The sequence below is a fragment of the Macrobrachium nipponense genome, chromosome 42 (assembly GCF_015104395.2).
Source record: "Macrobrachium nipponense isolate FS-2020 chromosome 42, ASM1510439v2, whole genome shotgun sequence".
NCBI classification, from domain to species: domain Eukaryota; kingdom Metazoa; phylum Arthropoda; class Malacostraca; order Decapoda; family Palaemonidae; genus Macrobrachium; species Macrobrachium nipponense.
Window position 1 is genome coordinate 794,532 of NC_061103.1, and position 23,252 is coordinate 817,783.

The 23,252-nt window shown below is 37.5% G+C and overlaps 2 protein-coding genes across 2 annotated transcripts in view; one reads left to right on the top strand and one right to left on the bottom strand.

Moving 5' to 3' along the window:
- LOC135212921 (ATP-dependent RNA helicase Ddx1-like) overlaps window positions 1–23,252 on the bottom strand; it is a 407,348-nt gene that overhangs the window by 356,062 nt on the left and 28,034 nt on the right. The gene's annotated exons all lie outside the window — the stretch shown is intronic.
- LOC135213255 (uncharacterized) lies at window positions 974–14,877 on the top strand. Its single transcript, XM_064247233.1, has 5 exons — window positions 974–1,107; window positions 6,115–6,199; window positions 7,903–7,931; window positions 10,105–10,186; window positions 14,435–14,877. Exons 1-5 carry the CDS (start codon window positions 1,080–1,082, stop codon window positions 14,520–14,522), a joined length of 312 nt encoding a protein of 103 aa, XP_064103303.1. The 5' UTR covers window positions 974–1,079; the 3' UTR covers window positions 14,523–14,877.

Sequence of the window (23,252 nt, forward strand, 5' to 3'; positions counted from 1 at the left end):
TCAGGTAAAGTCATAAAGAAGGAGTCAACCTCGAGGCTGAGATTTAAAAGGATAAATAGATCTTGAAAAGACTTTTTCTATGCTTTAACGATAGTCTATCAAAGAAACACAAAGGCAAGGTATGGTTGACTCTTTGCAGCATACAGATCTAGAGATTTGAAAAGAGATAAACATTCATAATCTTTTAATTGCTCTGCTTATCCCAGAATAAGACTGCCTCCAAACTCCTTATAAGCCAAGTTGATCTTACTGAAAGATTTTATCGGGTATTGGGGTCACGTCTTTGAAATTTCAGCTTGCATGATTAGAATTTAACTCGTTATTATACAGCCATAAAAATCGTTAGGTCATTCATCTTCGTCTATATATAACAGCGTGTTGTAAGTACATTGTCACTCACTCGACTCACCCCGTAAAAAAAAAAAAAGTATTTGCAGGCGTGTTCTTGCTGCTTCAGAATGGAAAGAGCGAGGGGAAACTGGGACGAGCCCTAGACCGATGTGACGAGAGTTTACGAATGGACGCGTGAAGCTATACCAGTATTCCAGATGTATGTAAACTATTTATGATCATTTATAAGAGAAGAAAAAGAAGGAAAAAAAGTAAGAAACGAAACTGTCGGTGGAGGGATTGATCTCGCACCATACAGTACAGAACTTAATCCGGGTTTACTAATATAGGCTACCGATGAGATTTTTCCTTTGTCTACAAGGGAAATAGACCTAAACTTTTAGATTCAAATATGTAGCATTCTGATGACACCTCTCGTCATCCTCCACGACATTTTGGTTCGTCTATAGTAGGGAGGTATAGGTATGCTGAGGCTCTCTCTCCCAATAGGTCATTAGGCCTAATGGGTCTCTCCTCCAGGTCTAAACGTTTCTTTAATCAGGAATCAGTTATCATGAAATAAATGTTAATCATGGATAAATAGTTAACAGTAAAAATGAGACCTTATCTTCTTTTCAGATCCTTGTAAAGACAATCCTTGCCCAAGCACTTTATTCGACTGCATTCCGAGAAAAGACGCGTCTGGCAGACACCGATGCAGCTGCAAGAGCGGCTACGTCAGGATCAACATGCGAGGGACGCTCGCCTTCTGCGAAGGTGGGTGATCGTCCCTCGAGGGCCGCCCTTAGCCCCTTACCCAATTAGGAAATGGGTTTTAGGATAAATTGGTTTCACTTCGACAGCGACATTCTTCTTCTTCTTCTTCCTCTTCTTCTTTTCCTTATTATTTGCTCTGATTTTCTTGATGAATTCAACATTGTTTGATGTAAAACACAAGGATGGAAAGAAAAATAATGTTGTGCATCACCAGTATTAATTTCCGACTGACTGGAGGGTGAATCATAATTTCTTAATATATAAGACATTTTGTCCTTGTTGGGAAGCCTATGGTACACACAAACGATCTCTCTCTCTCTCTCTCTCTCTCTCTCTCTCTCTCTCTCTCTCTCTCTCTCTCTCTCACACACACACACACATTTATATATATATATATATATATATATATATATATATATATATATATATATATATATATATATATCAGAGTTTCTCCGAAAATTTTTGTTAAAGACAATCGCCTTAGCGGCAATGACTTCTTGATGCAGACTTTTTCATATTTCCTTATTTCTGTTTTCAATAATTCTTCAGTTCTGGATAAGTATACAGATTCCAAGTGTGTTTCCCATTTATTGCTCCGGTCCGTTCAGCCGTTTCTGGCTTTCTCAAGCGAGTTGTTTAAGATTCAACCAGTCTTGTGCTAGCACGGGTTCTTGCTCCTGGAGCGGAGCAGCCCTTAAAATATATACAGACATCCTCTCTACTCTATTCATACCGGTAGGATCACGATATAGCAAGTATATCGTTGCCATACGTCTCATTTACAATGTTTGGTTTACAAATTACAATGGGGTGGGTAGTTGTTTATCATAATATTGACCTATTGTGATATTACATTTTAAGACTGTATTAATTCTACAATCTATTTCTACATATGAGGCGCCTCGTCCACACTCACCACAAAAGTGAGAAATGCATTTTATCGTACATCTCGATTCCCCTTCGTTTCCTCTTTCGAATGGTGTAAGTGAGTGTATATTTTGATGATGAGAATATGGTTCAATTTTGCATTATTTAATCTGTACTTTTTGTAAACATCAGCATTAATTTTGTTCATCAATTTTACAATCAATCATACAAACAATCAGGCAATCAAATTGTGCACAGTCTAATATTTTTTCATATATAACATCATATATTTGGGGTCCTAAACATTCCAAAAATTCAAACCTGAAGAAAATGTCTTGAAAAATAAGAGTTATGGCCTTTTTAAATTTGCAAATTTAAAGGCCTTTTTTTCTCTATTTTTTAAAATGTGGTGAGTGTGGATTTTAGCGCTGGACGCCTTTGTATCCCTAATAAAATGATTGATTGCTTCCTGTGTGGTGTTTTGGTGTAGTTCTAATTGGCGTTGTTGACCTTGACCTCGGATCCTTCTTCTCGTTCGAGCAGAAGATAGAGAACGATCTGCTTCTGTTTGTGCATTCAAATTGGATTTGCTTGTGGATATAAAAACTGCCTCTGTTAGTGTTATGTCCCGATATGAATTCTAGGGCTGAGAACTAGAAGGGCCAATGTCATAAAAACCATGTTTTCAGAAAAACGCATTTAAAATATTGCTTCCTTTATCAAAATTCAGGTAAGTACAGCAAACGAAAGTTTTTTTTTTTATAAGTTAATTGCTTAACTTATAACGTTGGCCATTATAGCACTGAAACAGAGATAAATTTCTAGTTTAGTGACGGTCTTAACTACAATCGGCCATTTTTTGACATTGGCCCTTTTAGTTCTCAGCCCTAGAATTGCATGTGTTCTTTATTTTAATGTTGTTTATCAAGTGTGTAATGATGGTTTCTTGTCGTGTTTCTCTGTGTAGTGTTGGAAGTGGATTGTTCTCTACTTTCTGCTCGAACTAGAAGAGGTCAACAACGCCAAATGGAGCCACGCAGGAAGAAATCAATAAATTATAGAACTGGTATTGTTACATAGTCCTAACATGTAATAACTTACATATTATGTCAATATTATGTAAACAACTAATAACCCCATTGTAATTTGCAAACCGAACACTGCAAATGAGAAATATGGCAACACCCCCAAGCCAATCCTGCCAGTATAAATAGAGCGGAGGATGTCTGTGTGTAGAAATATGGCAACACCCTTAAGCCAATCCTGCCAGTATAAATAGAGCGGAGGATGTCTGTGTGTAGAAATATGGCAACACCCTTAAGCCAATCCTGCCAGTATAAATAGAGCGGAGGATGTCTGTGTGTAGAAATATGGCAACACCCCCAAGCCAATCCTGCCAGTATAAATAGAGCGGAGGATGTCTGTGTGTATTCCTTCTTGCTTGAGAAAGCCAGAGACAGGGCTGAATGGAAGCGTACCAATAAATGGAAAACGCACCATGAATCTGTATACTTATTCAGAACTTCTATACCTACGATCTACTGACCTCAAGTCCATCTGAACGTGTGCTTACTCATTTTAAAAGGTCAAAAGTATCTTAGAAAATAATAAAGATTTGATTAGACATTTTGTAACCATATCTCCAACTTTACCTTACTTGTACGGTCTTGTTAAAACACATAAACCTGGTAACCCCATTAGACCAACTATCAGCTCTGTTGGGTCATGGACTTTCAAGCTTTCAAAATGGCTGGTTAATATTCTTACACCTTTAGTAGAAAGCATTTCGAATTCTAATATTAAACATAATGTAGATCTGACAGAAAAACTAAATAGCACAACTATAATTTAAAGTTTAAAATGATTAGCTTTGATGTTGTATCTCTATTTACAAAAGTACCTGTAAATGACGTGCTTGAATATCTATCTGAATTTTTAGATAATTATGATTTATCCTTGTCCACTCATAACATTTTAGAACTGGTTAAACTCTGCATTTGTGATTCGGTTTTTACTTTTGATGACAAACTTTATACACACAAATTTGTTTTGGCAATGGGAAATCCTCTTTCGCCTGTTTTAAGTAATTTATACATGGAATTTTTTTGAAAAAAGATTTTTACCAAATATTTTACCTTATGGTGTTCTGTGGTTTAGATATGTTGATGATATCTTTTGCGTATGGTCTCTAACCGAAAATGCAAATGCGTTTCTTTTCAAACTGAACAATTTGGTACCTTCCATTAATTTTACTTATGAAGAAGAACGGGATGGTTGTCTTTCATTTTTAGATGTAAATGTTCACCGTACTCTAAATGTCTTTAAATATTCAGTGTAGGAAACCTACAAATGTAAATTCATACATTCATTATTATTCTAACCAGAGCAATCAAGTGAAGAAGGCTACTTTTTCCTCCATGTTTTTAAGAGCCTGGCATAGTATCTGCAGCCCAGAATTTCTTCAGGAAGAGTTTGAAAATATTTGTAACATATCGGAAAAATTAAAATACCCTAAATATTTTGTTGAATGTGCTTTGCAAAAAGCACAACAAACTTTTTATTCTGTTACTACGAGAATGGCCTTTAACAATGATAATGTACTTGTTTTACCATATAATGATCTTTTACGGAGGATTTCAAGTTTTTGCAAGAATTTTAATATTAATGTTTTTAAATTTCCAAATACATTGAAAAACATACTAATAAGGAATTCTCCCAAAGTCTCTCGGGGCTGCATTTACGGGGTTCCTTGCCCGAACTACAGGTGTTTTATATACATACATAACTGTGTAACATATGTATCCATATACCCCGCGACGTTTTTTTACATTAACATATATTAAGCTACGATGCTGTTTAATATCAAATTTACTAAACCTCGGGAATAACTTGCACCGTAGCTTTCATCCAGGGGGATTATAATTGAAAAGTGCATCGCTTTCTATGCAGTTCGAATTGTCGCCTGGATTGGCAAACAATGATGTGCAGTGACCTTTGACCATTGAACTATCAAGAGAGGTTAAGTTGCTACCGACTCGGCTGCACATCTGCCTATCGAATCCAGTTTTTTTTTTTTTTTTTTCTTAGAGTAGATTTCAACCAGCCTCTGCCCTGATAAGTAGATCAGATCAGTAGGTTTATTGCACGTGGCTAGTTGTGATTTTTTTTGTCACAAATACCGTGAAGTTTTAAGATTCACAAATATTGAGCCAAAAATAAATAAATAAAAAACGTTTAAAACTTCAAGTCAAATGTGATTTTTTTTTTTTTTTTTTTTTTTTTTGTAGACAGAAATTTCTATGCAAAACCGCCTCAGGAAAAGCCAATGACTATGTTAATTACTGAAGTATAAACGCGCTTGTGTCTAACTTCGTTAATTAAAAAGGAGTAGTGTATAATGAAAATATGCTGCGAGTTGTTAGCAGTACGAACAACAGACTAGAACCTCTCAGAGCTGAATGCTGGTCGACAGATCCACGAACATAACAGGAGATTGAAAAAGAAACCCCCAAAATCACTTTGTAACTTGTTTACTTCTAAGTATTTACATTTAGTGTGTAGTAAAACTAAATGTAAATACTTAAAAGTAAACAAGTTACAAAGTGATTTTGTGGGTTTCTTTTTCAATCTTCAGAAGAAAACTGAAAGAAGTTTTTGTTTGGTTCATAACAGGAGATTATAAGTGTAACATCAGGCGGCAGAGAGGACTGCGAAAATGCACTGGTTGCTTAAGTTTCCTTTAAATTGGGGAATTTTGTGAATGGAACTGTTGTAGGTGTGAGCACCTATACTCTTTTTTTTTTTTCATCTGTCCACCCGCCTGTGGTGTTTGCATATGGTAACACTGCGTCCCGGGCTTTAGATAGTTACGCTATATGTAAGTTTTAGGTAAATTAAAGGATATCTGGGTGTACATTTGCAACTGAAAAGTGTTTTAATAATTTACTGTATGCGAATTACACCGTTAATATTCGAAATAGGATATTATTATTATTGTTGAATGTAAGCTGAATGTAACTATCTAAAGCCCAAGACGCAGTGTTACCATACGCAAACACCACAGGCGGGTGGACAGATGGAAAAAAACCGAGTATAGTTATATTATTCGACAATTAAGTCTGCGCATTCTACTTCTAGATATTGACGAATGTCACAACACCACTATGAAGAGATGCAAAGGGGATCAGGAATGTTTGAACACACCAGGGAGCTTTGTGTGCAGGTAAGCTCATTCGGAAGGCTGCTGCAGTAGGGAGGTAGAGCTGACCTGATCAAACTATTCTTCATGATTTGTGAGTCAAAAACAAGACACCCAGAACTGTATCTCTCATTGGCTGAATAGCAGCAAGAAGTTATCTGTAGGTAACATAAATTCGAAATAAGTTCGTTTAGATCATGTTCGAACATTTAGTGTTTCAAGATGATAGGCTGACTTAGTACTATCCACAGAGCCTTTTTCAAGGTTGAGCATCTATTTCGATTTCATTAATAGTTTCCAGTTGATGGTAATTATACATTAATGCAGCTGTTGATAATGGTGGCAATCCTGATCTGAACTGGTAGAGAGATTCGTTGTTAAGGCCTGTCCACACTAGCAAACATTGTTTTGCAAGCAAAGTTTGCAAACTGTTTGCAAACCACTTTTTACCCCATATTTGTTTCCCGTCCAGAATGGAAAACATTTAGTGTTTCTGTGTGTATATGTATATAAACACATGTATAATGTATTATATACACATGTACAATGTATATATATATATATATATATATATATATATATGTGCTTGTGTGTATGTATGTACTATGTATTACCTTACCTACTATGTATGTACCTTACCTTACACCTTACCTGTACATCTGTATATATGTACATATGTATCTATTTTCATTTCCGCCAGAATTAAGTCAGCATGACAGGCTTCTTTTTTTAAAGACTTCCTCACGATCTCTATTTCTTTTTCTTATCCCTCCTCGAGTGTATTAAAATAGCCAAGTAAATACAAAGAAGCTACTGCACCGAAAAGCATCCTGCCGACAACTGAGGTCTGGAACATTGTTTCAACTGAGGTCTGGACAGGAAACATTGTTTGCAAACAGTTTGCAAACAATGTTTCCTAGTGTGGACAGGCCTTAAAACTGTTGATCCCTTTCTTGTTGGAGCATCTGGGGTATTGCAGGTAGATTAACAGAGATGATTCTTTCTTTTCTACGTGAATTGGTAAGCAGACTCTGTAACAAGATTAAGATTATGCAAAAAAACATATGAACATCCAAGGTTAATATACAATATGTTATCAGTTCCTATTATTTGAGCATAGTCTGTTATGTGTTCAAATAGGATTCCATGCTGAACAGGACCATAACATCTACTAATGCTGCTCACAATACTAATAATTTAAAGCTGATTAAGTTCGCAATGGAAGGTTTTCCGCGCAGATGAGTTACGTGAGATCTCCTGAGAGACATAAACGCCTATCTCATTCTACCTTTCGTCCGCCAACTTTGAAAATATTAATGGAGATTTATTTTACAAGTAGAAACAATTGACTCGAGAGCAAAGTCATGAAAACAGTTGTTGGCAAGTTATTAGGAACGTAAATTACAAATATTCCCCGTCAGGAGACGCTAGTTGTACCGAGAAGCCTGTGTGTTTCAATTGTTACTTAATTAAAGGTCTTCTAGGATTCAACCCATACGTGATAACCAGTGACACTGTATGAGTCTAAGTTCAGCTTTCTTAAACTCCCAATCTCAGTCCTGAAGCCCTAAAGGGTGAAAATAAAGCCATTAAACAAAACAGCAAAAGTAATACGGTTGAATAAAAAAAATTTGTTAATGTAAATGTTTTCTCAGATTTAAAAAATGTATGCAAGGCCCTGCCAACATCTCACGTGAAGTCATGTCTTTTTCTTCTTCTTCTTTCAGAGAGCCAGCTGCGAAGCTCAGTGGGGAAAGTAAGTATCTGGAACATACGATCAACTTCTGACTTCGAAGACTAGGATTATGAAGTATTTTTGCCTTGTCTTTTGCAGTGTACCATTATTTGTATTTCCTTTCATGGACCTTTATCTCAATTTCTTTTCAGTGAGTCGATTCTACTTTGTGTCTCTCACAGATACAACCTGAGTCCTTGTGTTTTCATACTTTTTCATTTTCACATTTAGCTAAATGTCTGGTTCTCTTGCTCGTATATTTGGCTCTGTTCGCCTCACTTCCCATTTTCTAGTATCATCATTAGTATCCCCTTGAACAGAAAAGAACTAACACACTAAGCTGCTCTATTTTCAGCGGTCACAATAGTTCGTTTGTCACCAGTGAATTAACAGAAAGTCGGGGCCTCTCGTGGTTAGGCTCACAACCCTTACCTTTCCCAATCAGCTCTGCTTCGGCTCAGTTAAAAAAAATAATTGTTAAGCAACAGAAAATGACTAGGAAAGACACTAACTTCATTTAGACAAATCTTCCTTAGTACACAATGCGTATTTCTTCTCAAACTATTTGATTAATATGTTTTTAAAAAATGCCCCATCCCACCTGAACTCGATTTAAATAAAATAGATAACTAATTCAGTATGCATTCAGCCAAATATTCCTAAATTTGATCCAAGGCCATTCCAAACATAGTTTATACGACGCCATCATTACGCTAATGCTTCAGCGTCTTCGTATTAGATAAGAATATTCCTCCCTTATCTTCTTTTTCTTCTTCTTCCCATTTAATCAACGTTGATGATGTTGATCTATTCTATTATTTGAATATGGAAAATCTCTTCCTCTTCAGGCCAGAACATTCTGCGATCCTTCCACGTCCTATAATCACAAAACTTATCCTGACATTTAGGCGAAAGTATTGATGAAAGCAGACAGCTCCCGATCTTAGCTCTTTTTGCAGAACAAAAAATCCACATAGCACCTTTCACAACATCATTCTCATCCTCCTTAAAATATTTATATTTTGCTTCATGCGAATGTGCAGTAGTTCAGTCGTTATTATAATTACCAATATAAAATATGACAATGATTCCTCTACAGCCGTTTTGCATCTTCGGTCTATATCCATGTTTCGCTTTCCTTGACATCGAACCTTTTTACAGTTGAGTCACTCTCAGGATCCAGAAAAGGAAATCTTGCTCAAGATTTTTCAATACAATAAACGCGACTAGACCACACCATTTCCTGACATGAGTAAACGGACTGTTCACGTGCGCTTGCACGAATATGTTTGCATTTTAAATGTCACATTGAACTGATTACTGAACAGGCAAAGATTCTCCAGGCGTCTTCCGAGAGATTTGTGTGGAACCACCACTTCTTAGAATATGAGAGCAATGTTCCCAACCTGGCCAGCGATACTGAATTCTCGGGGACGCTACGATGATTGTTTATTCAGCGTTGCTCTTTGGCTGCGATGACTGGTAAATGAATTAGTTTCTCTTTCATTTATGCGACATATGCTGCCTGAAGAAGACCCATTCAAGGAAGAAATACGGAGCATGCCATAGGATCATGCCACAAAAACCTGATGTCGAAGAGAAGATTTTGGAAAATTTTCAGACAACACAAACGGCAGGATTCCCCAAACATTTCCACGAAAGCAAAGCACTGACTGCAACATCTACCATATCTTTGCAAAGTAGCGGTTTCGACTCTCTTCGTGTGAAAGCGAGTTTTGGATCACCTGGCGCCTGGCTGCTCTGCTCAGAGCGACAACGACATCGCTCTCAGCTGAGAGAAAAACCAGCTCTCACCTCAGTCTACGTCATTGCCAAGAGGCAACAACAAATGTCACACTGACTGGCTTTCGCATGAAGTTTTGATAATATATAGACGTCTTATTTGAGTGAAAATTAATTTTTCACTCATGATAACTGCTTTTCTTTTCTGATAAAATAGGTATTCCCATTCTTATCGAGAACTGGGGTTTACTGAATATACTCAGTAATTAATATACTTTAATAGTCCGACACACAAAAAATCAATTTTTTTTTTTCTAATGTGCGGAATAGCATTTCAAATTCCGAAGTGGTGCCAACACTGAAAAGGGTTAGCAACCACTGTAGCAGAACATCAATTATTTATAGGGTGCCTTTGCCAGACTGTGATCTTCTTCTTCTTCTTCCTTTGCAGGTAGTACTATGAAGGACATAGCCGTTGCCTTCGGGATTCTGTTTGCTGCGACGCTTCTCATCGCTATTGGACTGGGATATTTGTAAGTGCTTTCCACGAGCTATTGACTCGTCAGAATAGGAACCATTCTTAGTGTAGTGAAAAACGAGTTTTTTTTCTTTTCCTTTCAAATGTGGAGCTTTTTCTAAATAATTCCTGCCGAACCCTTCGCTTCTAGCTGGCTCAATTCAAACTTCATCCCCCCCATTTTGCGTTTTCAAGAACAAATTCTTACTGCTTGAGTCTCGTTCCGTTGCTTTTCCCACCCCCATTGGATCTCACTGAAGTTGTCTCGTGCGGCAAAGTAAACAAAGACTAGATGTGTTTGTCCTGCAGCGGCTTTGATTTGTGACAATGACATTTTTAGCAGCTGCTGGTTTTCATATTAAAGGGATGATTTGAATCACAGTCGCTTTATTTCTTATCTCAAACCTCGCTCATTCACTCACTTTTCAGAGGGTCTCAAGTCAATGGGCTCTTTCTTAAGATCTTCGTCACATAATTTCACCTTTCACGTCGTTTTAGACTGATGCACAAGATTTGGACCATTTTTATCCTCGTTATCATACCTTTATCTGCCATAACTTCAATTTTATGACATTGATCCTAGTCTTTTCATTATTTTACCGGGAGTACCGTTTTCCAAGTGCTTAGAGAAGTGTTACAAAATGTGTTACAAGTAATGATATGAAAGCTGATGTCAGTGACAATTCAGCGAGAGACAATTTTATGAACAAATGAAGTCATTTCATTAACCCATCCCTTGGATCAATGAAACTCTTCATCAAATCATTTGAACCTCACTAAACATTTTCCTTTTCGAAGCACAAGCCAAAAATAATATCACGGGAATTCAGGGACAGTCAAACTTCCTCGAGTCATTTTCATGTTATCATTGCCTGGCCGCTGTTAGGGATGAAAGAGTAAGCTTTGGCTTCCAGCTTGAAGAGTCAGGGTCTCTCGCGACTTTTTTTTCTGACGGTGAGATTTGACGTCGAGTGCGGTACTTGAAGATCGCCTTCATCATACGTTATACGTTACTTCAATTGCGTTAGTTGGTCTTTTTTATTTTTTTTAGTTTTGTGTAAAAGAAAACTGTTGAGATGGCTTTGTCTGTCCGTCCGCATTTTTTCTGTCCCCAATTTTTCTGTCCGCAATTTTTCTGTCCGTACTTTTACTGTCCGCCCTCAGATCTTAAAAACTGCCGAGGCTAAAAGGAGAGGACTGCGAATCATCCACCCTCCAATCACCAAACATACCAGATTGCAGCCATCTGGCCTTAGTAGTTTTAAAAGTTGAAGTTAGCCCTGATCGTGCGTCTGGTAACTCTATATAGGACAGGACACCACCGGGCCGTAGCTGGAAGTTTTGTGGGCTGCGGCTCTTACAGCATAATAGGCTGTTCAAGAAACTCGGTTGGGAATCATTACTTGTTTTTTGTTGCTGCGAAAAGTACGATTTCCAGAAAATGAACCGAATTTCTGTCCGTCGTTCTGGCTGGCTTTGACATCTTCGGCCCCTCGCCCCATACCCCACCCTTTCCCGTCGCTTGCCTGGAATCAAGCTTGGGGTCCATCGATCGCGTTGTTAGTGTGATTCTTTTTTCAAGTGTATATTTTTACTTTAACAGATGTCGTTGCGTGTAAAAAAAACATTGTTTGTTGACTAATTACAATTGTAACCGTTAGTAGTGTGATAAAACAATTTTTGATAATAATAATGTTCTAGTTGCGTTTGCTTTTATAAAACACGTATGCCATATACATATACATATACATATATATATATATCCATAATATATATATATATATATATATATATATATATATATAATATATACATATATGTGTGTGTGTTGTGGTTCGCCACCTGGTAGGAACAAAGTACCTATCAATTGTATTCCGAGGTAGAGAGATTAGGATATTAAACGACATTTGTTTGTACCTTATGTTTATGTGTTTACATACATCCGATGTAGCAGGAAGGAACACGTACTTGAGAATATTCTTAATCCACGGTAGATAGGTGAGTGAAACAGGGACTTGGAACAAGTACTACTTTCGTAGTATAGTCTACATTTTCAAGTTCGCACTGAATATAAAAGAAGTTGTTATTTAAGATTAAGCCAGCCTTGTGTTGGCACGGGCTCTTGCTCCTGGAGGTTGGCAGGCCTTTATATACAAAAACAGAAAGAGGGGGCGGGATTGCAGTTTATTAATCTGGGCGCCATGTTCTTTAAGCAAAAAAAGAGACAAGGAAAGAGGATCAAGGTGTAATCCTGGGTGGAGATTCAAATTCCTTGTTGACGTCCCTTCGATGAAGACGGTCTCCAGTAGGCTCCTTTTGCAGTGACTTTTGACCCATCAGCAGATTATCGAGGAATTATCCCATCTGACTCTAGTACTTATAAAAAGCTACCGAAAGACCCATTAGTTGATGTCATGAAAAGTTTTAAATCTAAAATAAAAGCTATACTAAAGGATTTCAGTTCAATAAAAGAGAAAGTGACGATCATTGGCCAATCTTTACCTTACACTTACGGATTAATCAAGACCCATAAAAGAGGTTTCCATATTCGTCCCATTGCCAGTTCAACTGGTTCTATTAGCTATAGACTGTCTAAATATCTAGTTAAATCATTATCACCTATCCTGCGTACTATTTCAAATTTCCATTTACAAAACTCTGTTGATTTCTGTGCTAGACTCTCCCATATTGAATTATCCAGTACTGACAAATGAACCAGTTTTGATGTGATATCTTTATTCACTAAAGTTTCTATTGATGACTTACTTCAATATTTATCACAACATGTGGACTTGTATAATCTAGATTACCTACTAATGTCATTGTTACTTGATATCCCTTTGTACAAACAATTGTAAATTCACTTTCAATGATAACTTGTTTGAACAAATATTTGGCATGGCCATGGGTAACCCTCTTTCGCCACTTTTATCTAATATTTACAAGGAACTTTTTAAATCTAGATTTATTCCAAGAAATTTATTCTCTAAGGAATTTTGGTTAGATATGGAGACGATTGTTTTTGTATCAAAAAAGAAAATGTAAATATTCCTGATTTCCTGCAGACAATTAGTAATCTCGTACCATCCATAAAATTCACAATAGAATATGAAAAAAATAATTGTATACCATTTTTGGATGTCTTAGTTATTATAAATAACACCAATTTTAGTTTTAAAGTATATAGGAAACCAATAAATAACTTGTCATATATTCATTTCAACTCTAACCATTTAAACAAATAATGATGTCAACATTTTCCAGTTTGTATCTCAGAGCTCTTAGAATTGGTAGTCATTTTGAGATGAGTTTAAAATGTTTGATAAAATAGGAGATTCATTATGTTACCCTCCATATTTTTTGGAACGTTGTAAAAACAAAACAAAAAAGACGTATTATAACCCAACCAGTGTTAACAAAGAATTTAAGAATATTCTCTATAGAACATTTCATCCTCATTTCATTACTGCTGTACCTATTTTAAAAACTATTGATATTTACTTAGTATTTAAGTATAATAATATTTTGAAGAATAAACTAATTAAGAATAGCCCTCCAAACTCAGACAATATTTTATACAGTATTCCTTGTAAAGAATGTAATAAGATTTATTTTGGGCAGACTTCTAAAGGACTAAGCGTGCGATGTTCTCAGCACAAATATGCCATTTCAAGAGGATTAACTAATAATGGTATTGCGGATCATTGGTTTATGACAGGCGATGCTATTAACTGGGATGATTCCTCGATAATCTGCTGATGGGTCAAAAGTCACTGCAAAAGGAGCCTACTGGAGACCGTCTTCGTCGAAGGGACGTCAACAAGGAATTTGAATCTCCACCCAGGATTACACCTTGATCCTCTTTCCTTGTCTCTTTTGCTTAAAGAACATGGCTCCCAGATTAATATACTGTAACCCCGCCCCCCTCTATCTGTTTTTGTATATAAAGGCCTGTCAACTTCTTTTATATTCAGTGCGAACTTGAAAATGTAGAATTTACTACGAAAGTAGTACTTGTTCCAAGTCCCTGTTTGACTCACCTTTCTACTGTGGATTTAAGGATATACGTACATACATAATAATACTATATGTGTGTGCATGTATATATATATATATATATATATATATATATATATATATATATATATATATATATATATATATATATACAGTCTTGTGGATATCCTGTTTCTGTACTATAATGATGTGCGATGTGTTATTGCATATATTCCTCCACCCAACTGTGCAATGTTTCTGTCTACAGGCTCATGAAAAAGTCCCATCGGGTGCGAGAGATGGTTCCCATGACAGAGACAAACTCGGGGTTTGAGAACCACGCCTTCCACAAGTAGAATGTTCATCCAGGCACCATAACATAACTGGGGACCTGATGATGTGCGCTGGGAGAACGCTATAAAAGTGAGTGGTGTCATAAACTATACCTTGCAACTTGGCAGCACTTTCAAGCAAACAACTCTTGCGGTCACTCCCATTGCCCAAGGGGACCATGCTACCATCTGTTACGACAGCGCCTCCAGATGTGGCTGTTTCCTGTAATAGCTAAAGGCCCTCGAAATCACCACTACCCGTTGCTGCTTGCAGACATCTTGAAGGAAACAACTTCATTGTTGACTCGTGTCAAGGAACACTCAACTCAGCATTGTAGTTCCCGATTGCCAAGGTTCCTAGAAAGCCTTTTCAAGGGTCGCGAAGAGCCAGAATCTCGTCAGAAATGCCAAGGACCGTGGAAATGAACTCCGTTGTTCTCTGTCGCGATTGGCCTTGGAGAAGAGATTCTTCTTCTTCTTCGCTCACAGGTGGCAAACGTTGGTCCCTGGAAACACCTGCGCCAGTGACACCTTGAAAAGGGTTTTCTTTCATTGTGCCATAGAAGTGGGAGTGTGGAGAAGCCTTGGTCGATGTGCTTTTATACTCTTTTCTAATAACCTTTCTTCGTCGCATTAACTCTTTTGATGATCGCAAATGGTGTGTGTACCTTATCCTAATAATGTAGTACTGAGGAAAACTGAGTCGGTTTCCGTACTCTTTACCATTTTGTAAACGTTTTGCTGTGCGTCATTCGAAGCGTCAACAAACGTGGACCAGAGATATAGTATCTGGCGAAGAAAACTGAGAAAAATCAAATGGAAAATAAACCGATTCCAAAAAGTTACGAGGACATCATTGGAAGGATGTCGACTTCATCCCATCCTAGCAGAACTTTGATTTTGTATATGTCGCTGTTGTAGAAACTGACCAAAAATGAAAAGACTTATTAAAGGAAAAATGCACTGTGAATTATTACAATTAGAATATATCGTTTTAGGCATTAAGCGTTCCAGTTAGTGTGGGTATTGACCATTTCCTTTATAAGTGAATGAATATCTTTCCAAGCGAGAGATGCCAAAGTATTCATGATTTATTAGAAAGTTCAGACAGACCGACACTTATGAATTGTGGTAGTTATCAAGTAATCTTTTTGATTTTAAATGACGAGAAATGTATCCGCAAGGGTACTGTGTGAAAAATAAATTGTCAAACATGATTAGTTTTCACCAGTTGACCCATATGGGTAGAGCGATGAGAGGAAGAGAAGAAGCCTGCTTTAACATCCGATAATTATGATATTTTGTCCACTCCTGTATGACATATGCAATGACAATCATTCCAAACATTTCTAGTGCTTGGACAGATTCACAGGGCTGATATATATACAGTAGATAGATGTAGTGCTTGAAACAATATGTAATTCTTTTTTTTTTTGACGCATGTTAAATGCGGCATCGTCTAGTAAACTCTGTTCTACAAAAGTGTTCATTTTTATTAAGATTTGTGTTAGGAATGCAGTTTTGATCTTTTCCAGTAGTAGTAGTAGTAGTAGTAGTAGTAGGGGATGGAAGGAGAGGGGGAGGGGGAGTTGGCGCTGTAGTAGTAGTAGTAGAAAGGCCGAGGCATGTAAAGAAAGAGAGAGAGAGAGGGGTGGGGGGGGGGGGAATGATTATATGTACGTGAGTGTGTGCTCTGTATAAGTTCTTGCCTGTGGAGTGAAGCAGTGTGGCCAGACTTCGGCCTATTCAGCGTCGGGTGAAGTGGTTGAATCACCTTTTAGAAACAGTTTGTTTCTTTCTTAAAATTGCGTTGCATGATTATATACTATATTCTCAATTTCAGACGACTAATAGGAAAACTTCATTCATGTACTAGAAAAATTTAGTATTAGATTGTCTTTTCACGTTTGTTTATATTTTGGATATTATGTCAGCTTTGAGGTGCTTTCATTGATGATAAATATTATTAAGCATCGTTCTTCAACATTTTCCTCTTTTGATTCTCCGTTTTTGACTTGGCAACTGTTTTGGCCGCCAGGCAAAGGCACGACGGTGTGGATGGACCAAGTAACCCAGCCATTGAAACAAGAGCATACTGATAAGAAAATGGGAAACAATACAGGATGCAACTCACATCTCTATGAGATGAATTATTTTTTTCAATCGCGCCTCAAAAGGGATTTAAATACCATTTAAATAGTGGATCACATCTTCACATTTGTGAGAATGAAAAGTTTCAAGTAATGGATAAGTGTTACCGGTGATGAATGCAGACCGCCATGACAGAACTCGAATGGATGCAAAACAACATAAATGATAATCACTTTGCATATGGATGTGATTGTCTGTTCTATAGATACCATATTTATACATTTAATAGATTGCCTAATAGGCATAAGAGCAAACTGCCAAGTGTATTATGTATGACTGTTATCAAATGAAGTTAAATGACAGATGACTACTTAATACACCTAAATCCACTTCAGTGTTGACAACTGTGCTCTCTCTCTCTCTCTCTCTCTCGCCAGATAAACCTGATAAGTTATTTTATATATGCCAAATGATGAAAAGGAGAAGAACAAAAATCATATTCGCAATACGAAGAAGGGTAGTGTGGTAACGGTAAATAAATTTCAGTAGAGTAGAGTTTACTTGAGGATGTAACATGTAAAAAGAACATATATCTGCATTTCAATTGTTTTACCTAACTCCAAATTAGCGTTTCATTATGTTAGTATTATCTATATAATTGGTAGGAGACCCTCTTTTGAACAGGTACCGTTGAAAGATATTGCTGCATCAGCCCAAGCTGGATTCTGTAGAGAGTTTTCTCTATCTCATGAAAAGCTTTCTCTTGGTTACCACAGCTGGCGAGTTACACGCCAATATTAGTTATCGTTGGGTTTGAATAATAAAAAGTTATTAAAGTCATTCTAGTGCAGTTAAATATGGAGAGTAAGGTCCATAGAGTTTTACATGTCATTTTAAACTATGCCGTTTTGCTTAATGTCAAAAACGATTACGCAGACGTTTGTCTCGGTTTAGACCGAGTATGATCACAGTGAAGGATCAGAGTAAAATGACGGTACTTGCGGAATCTACTCCATATAGAGTGGTATGGAAGCAGGGGTCGGCCGCCTTCCGAATTATCGTTGGTTGTTGGTCTGGTTCTTGTGCCCTATTGCCTGGAGGGATTTGCATTCAAGCCATTTCCTCTACGCAGGCGGCCTCGCTGTTGCAACCATGCGGACCGGACCTTCAAGATAACGGGGTGACGCTGCGAGGCGGGGCCGTGACGTGACGGGACGTCATTGCGGCTAGAATTTTGATTGGCTGGTGCTTTGCCCTCCAGGGTGACGTCACTGCGGCCTGAATTTTCATTGGCTGCGGGGCCACTCGTCTCATCTGGTATTCCTGCAAGGGACCCCCTGAAACAGACGAACTGAACATAGTCTACCAATTCATTTGCCCCCATCTGTGGATGTCCCGGCTTTTATATTGGTATGACTACGATGAGATCGATAAAAAGGATCTCATGCCACCCACAGGAAGGAGCTATTAGGAACTATACCAGGACAGCACACCATCAAGCCACCTCCCGTGACGGTATCATCCAAAAACACCAGAATAATCGGGAGGTGGCCGACCAACAATGCCTCCCCTGTTAGAGGCCCTCCTTATCCAAAAATACTACTCAGGAGGTACTCTTCCTCCCCACAAATTTAAAGACAAATACCGTAGGACAACGATAATGCAAACCTGAACAACAACACAAATGCAGGAGATTAACGGCCCCGCAGCCAATGAAAATCCAGGCAGCAATGACGTCCCGTCACGTCACGGCCCAGCCTCGCAGCGTCACCCCCTTACCACGAAGGTCCGCAAGGTTGCAACAGCGAGGCCGCCAGCGTAGAGGAAATGGCTTGAATGCAAATCCCTCCAGGCAATAGGGCACAAGAACCAGATCAAGATCAACAACCAATGATAATTCGGCAGGTAGCCGACCCCTGCTGTCCTACCACTCTATATGGAGTAGATCCCGCGAGTACCGTCATCTTACTCGGATCCTTCACTGTCATCACATCATACTCGGTCGAAACCGAGACAAACGTCTGCGTAATCGTTTTTGACATTAAGCAAAACGGCATAGTTTAAAATGACATGTAAATCTCTATGGACCTTACTCTCCATATTTAACTACACTTGAATGACTTTAATCATAATTTTTATTATTCAAAAACAATGATGACTAATATTGGCGCGTAACTCGCCAGCTGTGGTAACCAAGAGAAAGCTTTAATGGAAAAGCTAGAGAAAACTCTCTACAGAATCAGCTCAGCTGATGCAGCAATATCTTTTAACGATACTTGTTATATATATAATTATACATTGTTTGAAGGACTACATCTATCTACTGTATATATCAACCCTGTGAATCTATCCAAGCACTAGAAATGTGTGGAATGATTATCATTGTATATGTCATACAGGAGTGGACAAAATATCGTAAGTGTCGTATGTTAAACCAAGCTTTTCCTCTTGACTCTACCCATTTCAACTGGAAAGAGCAAAGAACGGCCACACTAAGTTCACCCTGGTGGTGGCGAGACGAGCGCCATCTATGTACCATTAAAATTATGACAAGAGTGTCGACGGACTTTTGAACTTAACTGTACATAAAAGGATTGTCAGGCTTCTCTATTTCTTCTTGTAAGTGAGAGGTCAGTTCTTGCCATTTTGGACATAAACTAAATAGATTTTTATAGATGAGGTTCTTTGTGTTAACGAAGGGTATCGTTATTAAACAAAGTAGGACACTGTATTCAAGGGTAGGCTGAGTGAGGATTAAGCCATTGAACTGTTATTATCACGTTAAGGGAAGGTGCAGGGGCGAGGCGATTATTCCTAAGGTACGTAACAGGTGGGACACAATGCTCTAGATCAGGTTAGGTTAGGTTAGGTTAGGTTACGTTGGGTTTGGTTAGGATGAATGTATTCTTATTTGTGTTTTCCACATTTTCATGAGACACGCCACTTCAAATGCTTATTTTCCTCCCACTGCTTCTCATGTCATTTTTGTTGTCTTTCCTTCATTGCTGTTGATTACATTCTAATTATTTTCTATGTTTTGTTTTTACCCAAGAGCTCGGTCTCCAATGTTGCCCATATTGTCAGTGGCATGGGGAGAAGGGAAACACGAAGTAGGACAGTTTTGTCTGACAGTGATGGTGAAAAGCACACAAACCGCACAACTAATGATATATTTGTAGAGAAGGTCATTTATCATACCATCACCGCAGGAATTCATAAAAAATTATTTAAATACATGTGGGGCAAAATGAATTTTTTTTTCTTTACAATAGTCCGTAGTTCTTTTGTTCTACACAATTTAGTAACTTTCTGCTGAAGAGGAGACTTGTGGCTTCCTTCACTTTTAGATATAATTTTTTTTCTGTTTTTTATTTTTGTATTTTCACTAAAAAATGTGAACTATATAAGGTCAATCGATTGCTGAAACCCATATATAGGCCCCAGACTTCCTTCCTGAGTCTCGCAAAGACTGAACGCAAAGCTTCCACTGACGAGTCAGTCTGGGGAGGCAGTTCCACTCTACTCGCATTGAGCGTTTGCCTCATCGACTGCACTTTACTTTCTAATTTGCATATTGTGAGTTCCCTAAATGTCACTCTCTTCTAGGAGTCGAGGAAAGCTTCGGTGACTAAATGGAGGTATGGAAGCTGTCCAAAGATTCCCAAAAACAGCCACGAAACTTCACGGCCGCGTTTCTAGATTAATTTGAGTAGTCCTTTTTTTTTAATGTTGCGTTGAGTATTCTCATTAAACTCTCCATTACCAACAAAATGCCTCCGTGCTATCACACCTGCAGTTTTCAACTTCCTATTCAATAGAACAAAATAATTTCCGCATCCTTTATAAGACATTTTCTGTGATGATTGCGCACCCAGTCTGGTTTGATGTAGAGAATAACTCATAAGTCAAGATCGCACAGCCAGATTCCGAAATCGATCGATTTGCAGGCGGGAATTGTCATCGATTTCCTTTCATTGGACGTGAGAGAGAGACATCCCCTTATTTCGGATCGAGATCAATATGCTTGTTTTTGCTCGTGCTAATATCTGCCTGGGATGAGAATCGGTATCTTTCAGAAGACAGCTCAGTCAGTCGAGTGTTGCATGTGATTGGCGCTCTATGCGAAAGGCTCCTCCGAGCGACCTTGACCTAGAAGACTTATCTAAACACTGGCCTTCGGAGAAATAAATCAGAGACTCTCGGTCGTCGTCTTTGTCTATTTCCAGATTTTCAACAAGTGGTCAGGAGAAGACTCATGAGTTTTTCAGCACGACATTTGTTCTGGTGGTCCTATAAAACCGTCACCTTTACCGGATAGATTAATCAGTTCAGTCGCTTCCATAGGAGTTAGACAGCTTCCCCAACCTCCTCAAGCTCTTTTTTTCTTTTCCTGTTAAGCTGAAGCTACTGTAATAATATGACTTGTATATGTCAACTATTCTGTTTTACATTCGGAGGCTACAATTCATCTTAGGACAATTAGTAATGACTAGAAGTATCAACTCTAGTCTTCGCCTAAGATAATAAAAGTATACAGTTCCCGTCATGTATTTCAGTACACTTCGCGGTGAGCTAAAGATGAGGCAACTCTATGAAACAGCACCGAATGGAATGGAATGGAATCTAGAGTTTAGGCCAAACACTGGGGCCTATGAGGTCATTCAGTACTGGAAATGAAACTGAAAGGTGTAACAGGAGGACAATTTGGCAATTGCACTACGAAATAATTGTTAGGAGAGGGTGGAAAGTAAGATACGAAGAAAGACAATATGAACGGTGGTAGAGTCAAAGGAATGAGAGGTGTTGCAGCTAGGGAGTAATGATAAATGAACAACTTTTCCGTGCATAATGTATAATGCACTAAAGTTTTAAACTATTTTTTCATAGCTAAAGTAGTAAAACCTTTCTATTTTTTTTTTATTTTTTTTTTTTGTTTTTTTTTTTTTTTTGCTTCTCTCTGTGCATAACTTTTTTGGAACTTTTTCCTTTGCTCGGTTGACCCTAGGAGGACAGATACATGGAGACCACGCAACCGACCCTCTCGTGTACTGGATGTGAAGCAAGAATCGTTGGAACTATAGTCTATTCACATAAGATAGATTCTTGTGCCTACGAGAGGTTTGTTTGGCGGCCTCTGGTTGGCTGGTACCGGAAGGCAGACTGCTCGCTCAGAGGGTCATATTTTCGTTTGTAGCTTAGAAAACTAGCATTATTTACATTTCTTCATTTATCTCACGTTTTACCAAAGATAGGAAAGTTTTGGTCATACCAAAGGATTCGGTATTAAATGTACAATTAATTAATCTTTTCCAGAAATCAATAAATTAAAATACAAATTACAACGAGGAGAAGTAAAGAGAGAAACATTTCATTCTTTATACCTGTTTTTATTTATCGTCAGATTTTGCATAATTCATGAGATCAAGATAAAATAAAATCTTGTGTTTTTAAACAATAAAATCACCCTGAATACGCTGGTGCTTTCAGATTTTAGATGTGTGTAATATGTAAAGAGAAAAGGAAGAACATAATAAGACATATATGTCTTATTATGTTGCATCCGTACTTAACTCGGTTTGACAGTAGTGTCGAGAGACAAGATATCGTAGGGTCGGGCCTTTTAGCCAGAGCCGTTGGCGTGTTGGCAGTTGCCAATTGGCGATATGAGAAGTTTGCAGTTTCGAGAATATGTATTTACCGAATTATTATGTCATTACATTTTCTGTAAATAAGTGCATAGATTTCCCATTATGACTTTCGAACATTTTTACTCAAATATCACATATGTCCGCATTTCTGGACATATGATAAAAAAAAGTAAATAATCATTATCAGATGGATGCATCTGAGTGTTTGCTTCAATTTAGTCTAGGTGAGAAATGTGCATGCTTTATAAGGCTCACTGATAAATAACAGAACTTGTTTCTCTGGCCAATAACATCAAAAGCTTATGGTTTTCATATGTTCCCTCAATAAACAAAAGTTCATCTGTTTATTTTTTACCATAAAATTTGTTGACGATGTAACGAATATAATATTCTGTCTTTTTCAGAATTGCTTGAGTTACTCTTACACCAGAATTTGTAAGCTATTAATTTCTTTTTGTTTATATCGATAGCCTAATGACATACCAATGTAAGCCTACTGTGTATGATATTCTTTTGTGTTTATGACATAATATATCTGCATGAATTTCCATTCTTTTTGTTTAAAAAAATGAAGATATAACAGTCTTCTGATTAGTCTCATTATCCTACATGTACTATATATATATATATATATATATATATATATATATATATATATATATATATATATATATATATATATCAATGATGCAGGCGTGTGGGAACGGTTACGGAGGAGCTATTCTACTCGGGTATGAATTAAAATGATTCAAGAATAATGAACTACCTCAGGAGAAAAAAATAAGCAAATTTTTTTTCCTAAACATTATTGTATACATGTCAAAGTGTAACATGTATATAAAGGAGATAATCATTCTGGTGTAAGAGTAACTTAAGCAATTCTGAAAAAGACAATATTATATTCGTTACATCGTCAACAAATTTTATGGTATAAACAGATGTACTTTTGTTTATTGAGGGAATATATGAAAACCATAAGCTTTTGATGTTATTGGCCAAAGAAACAAGTTCTGTT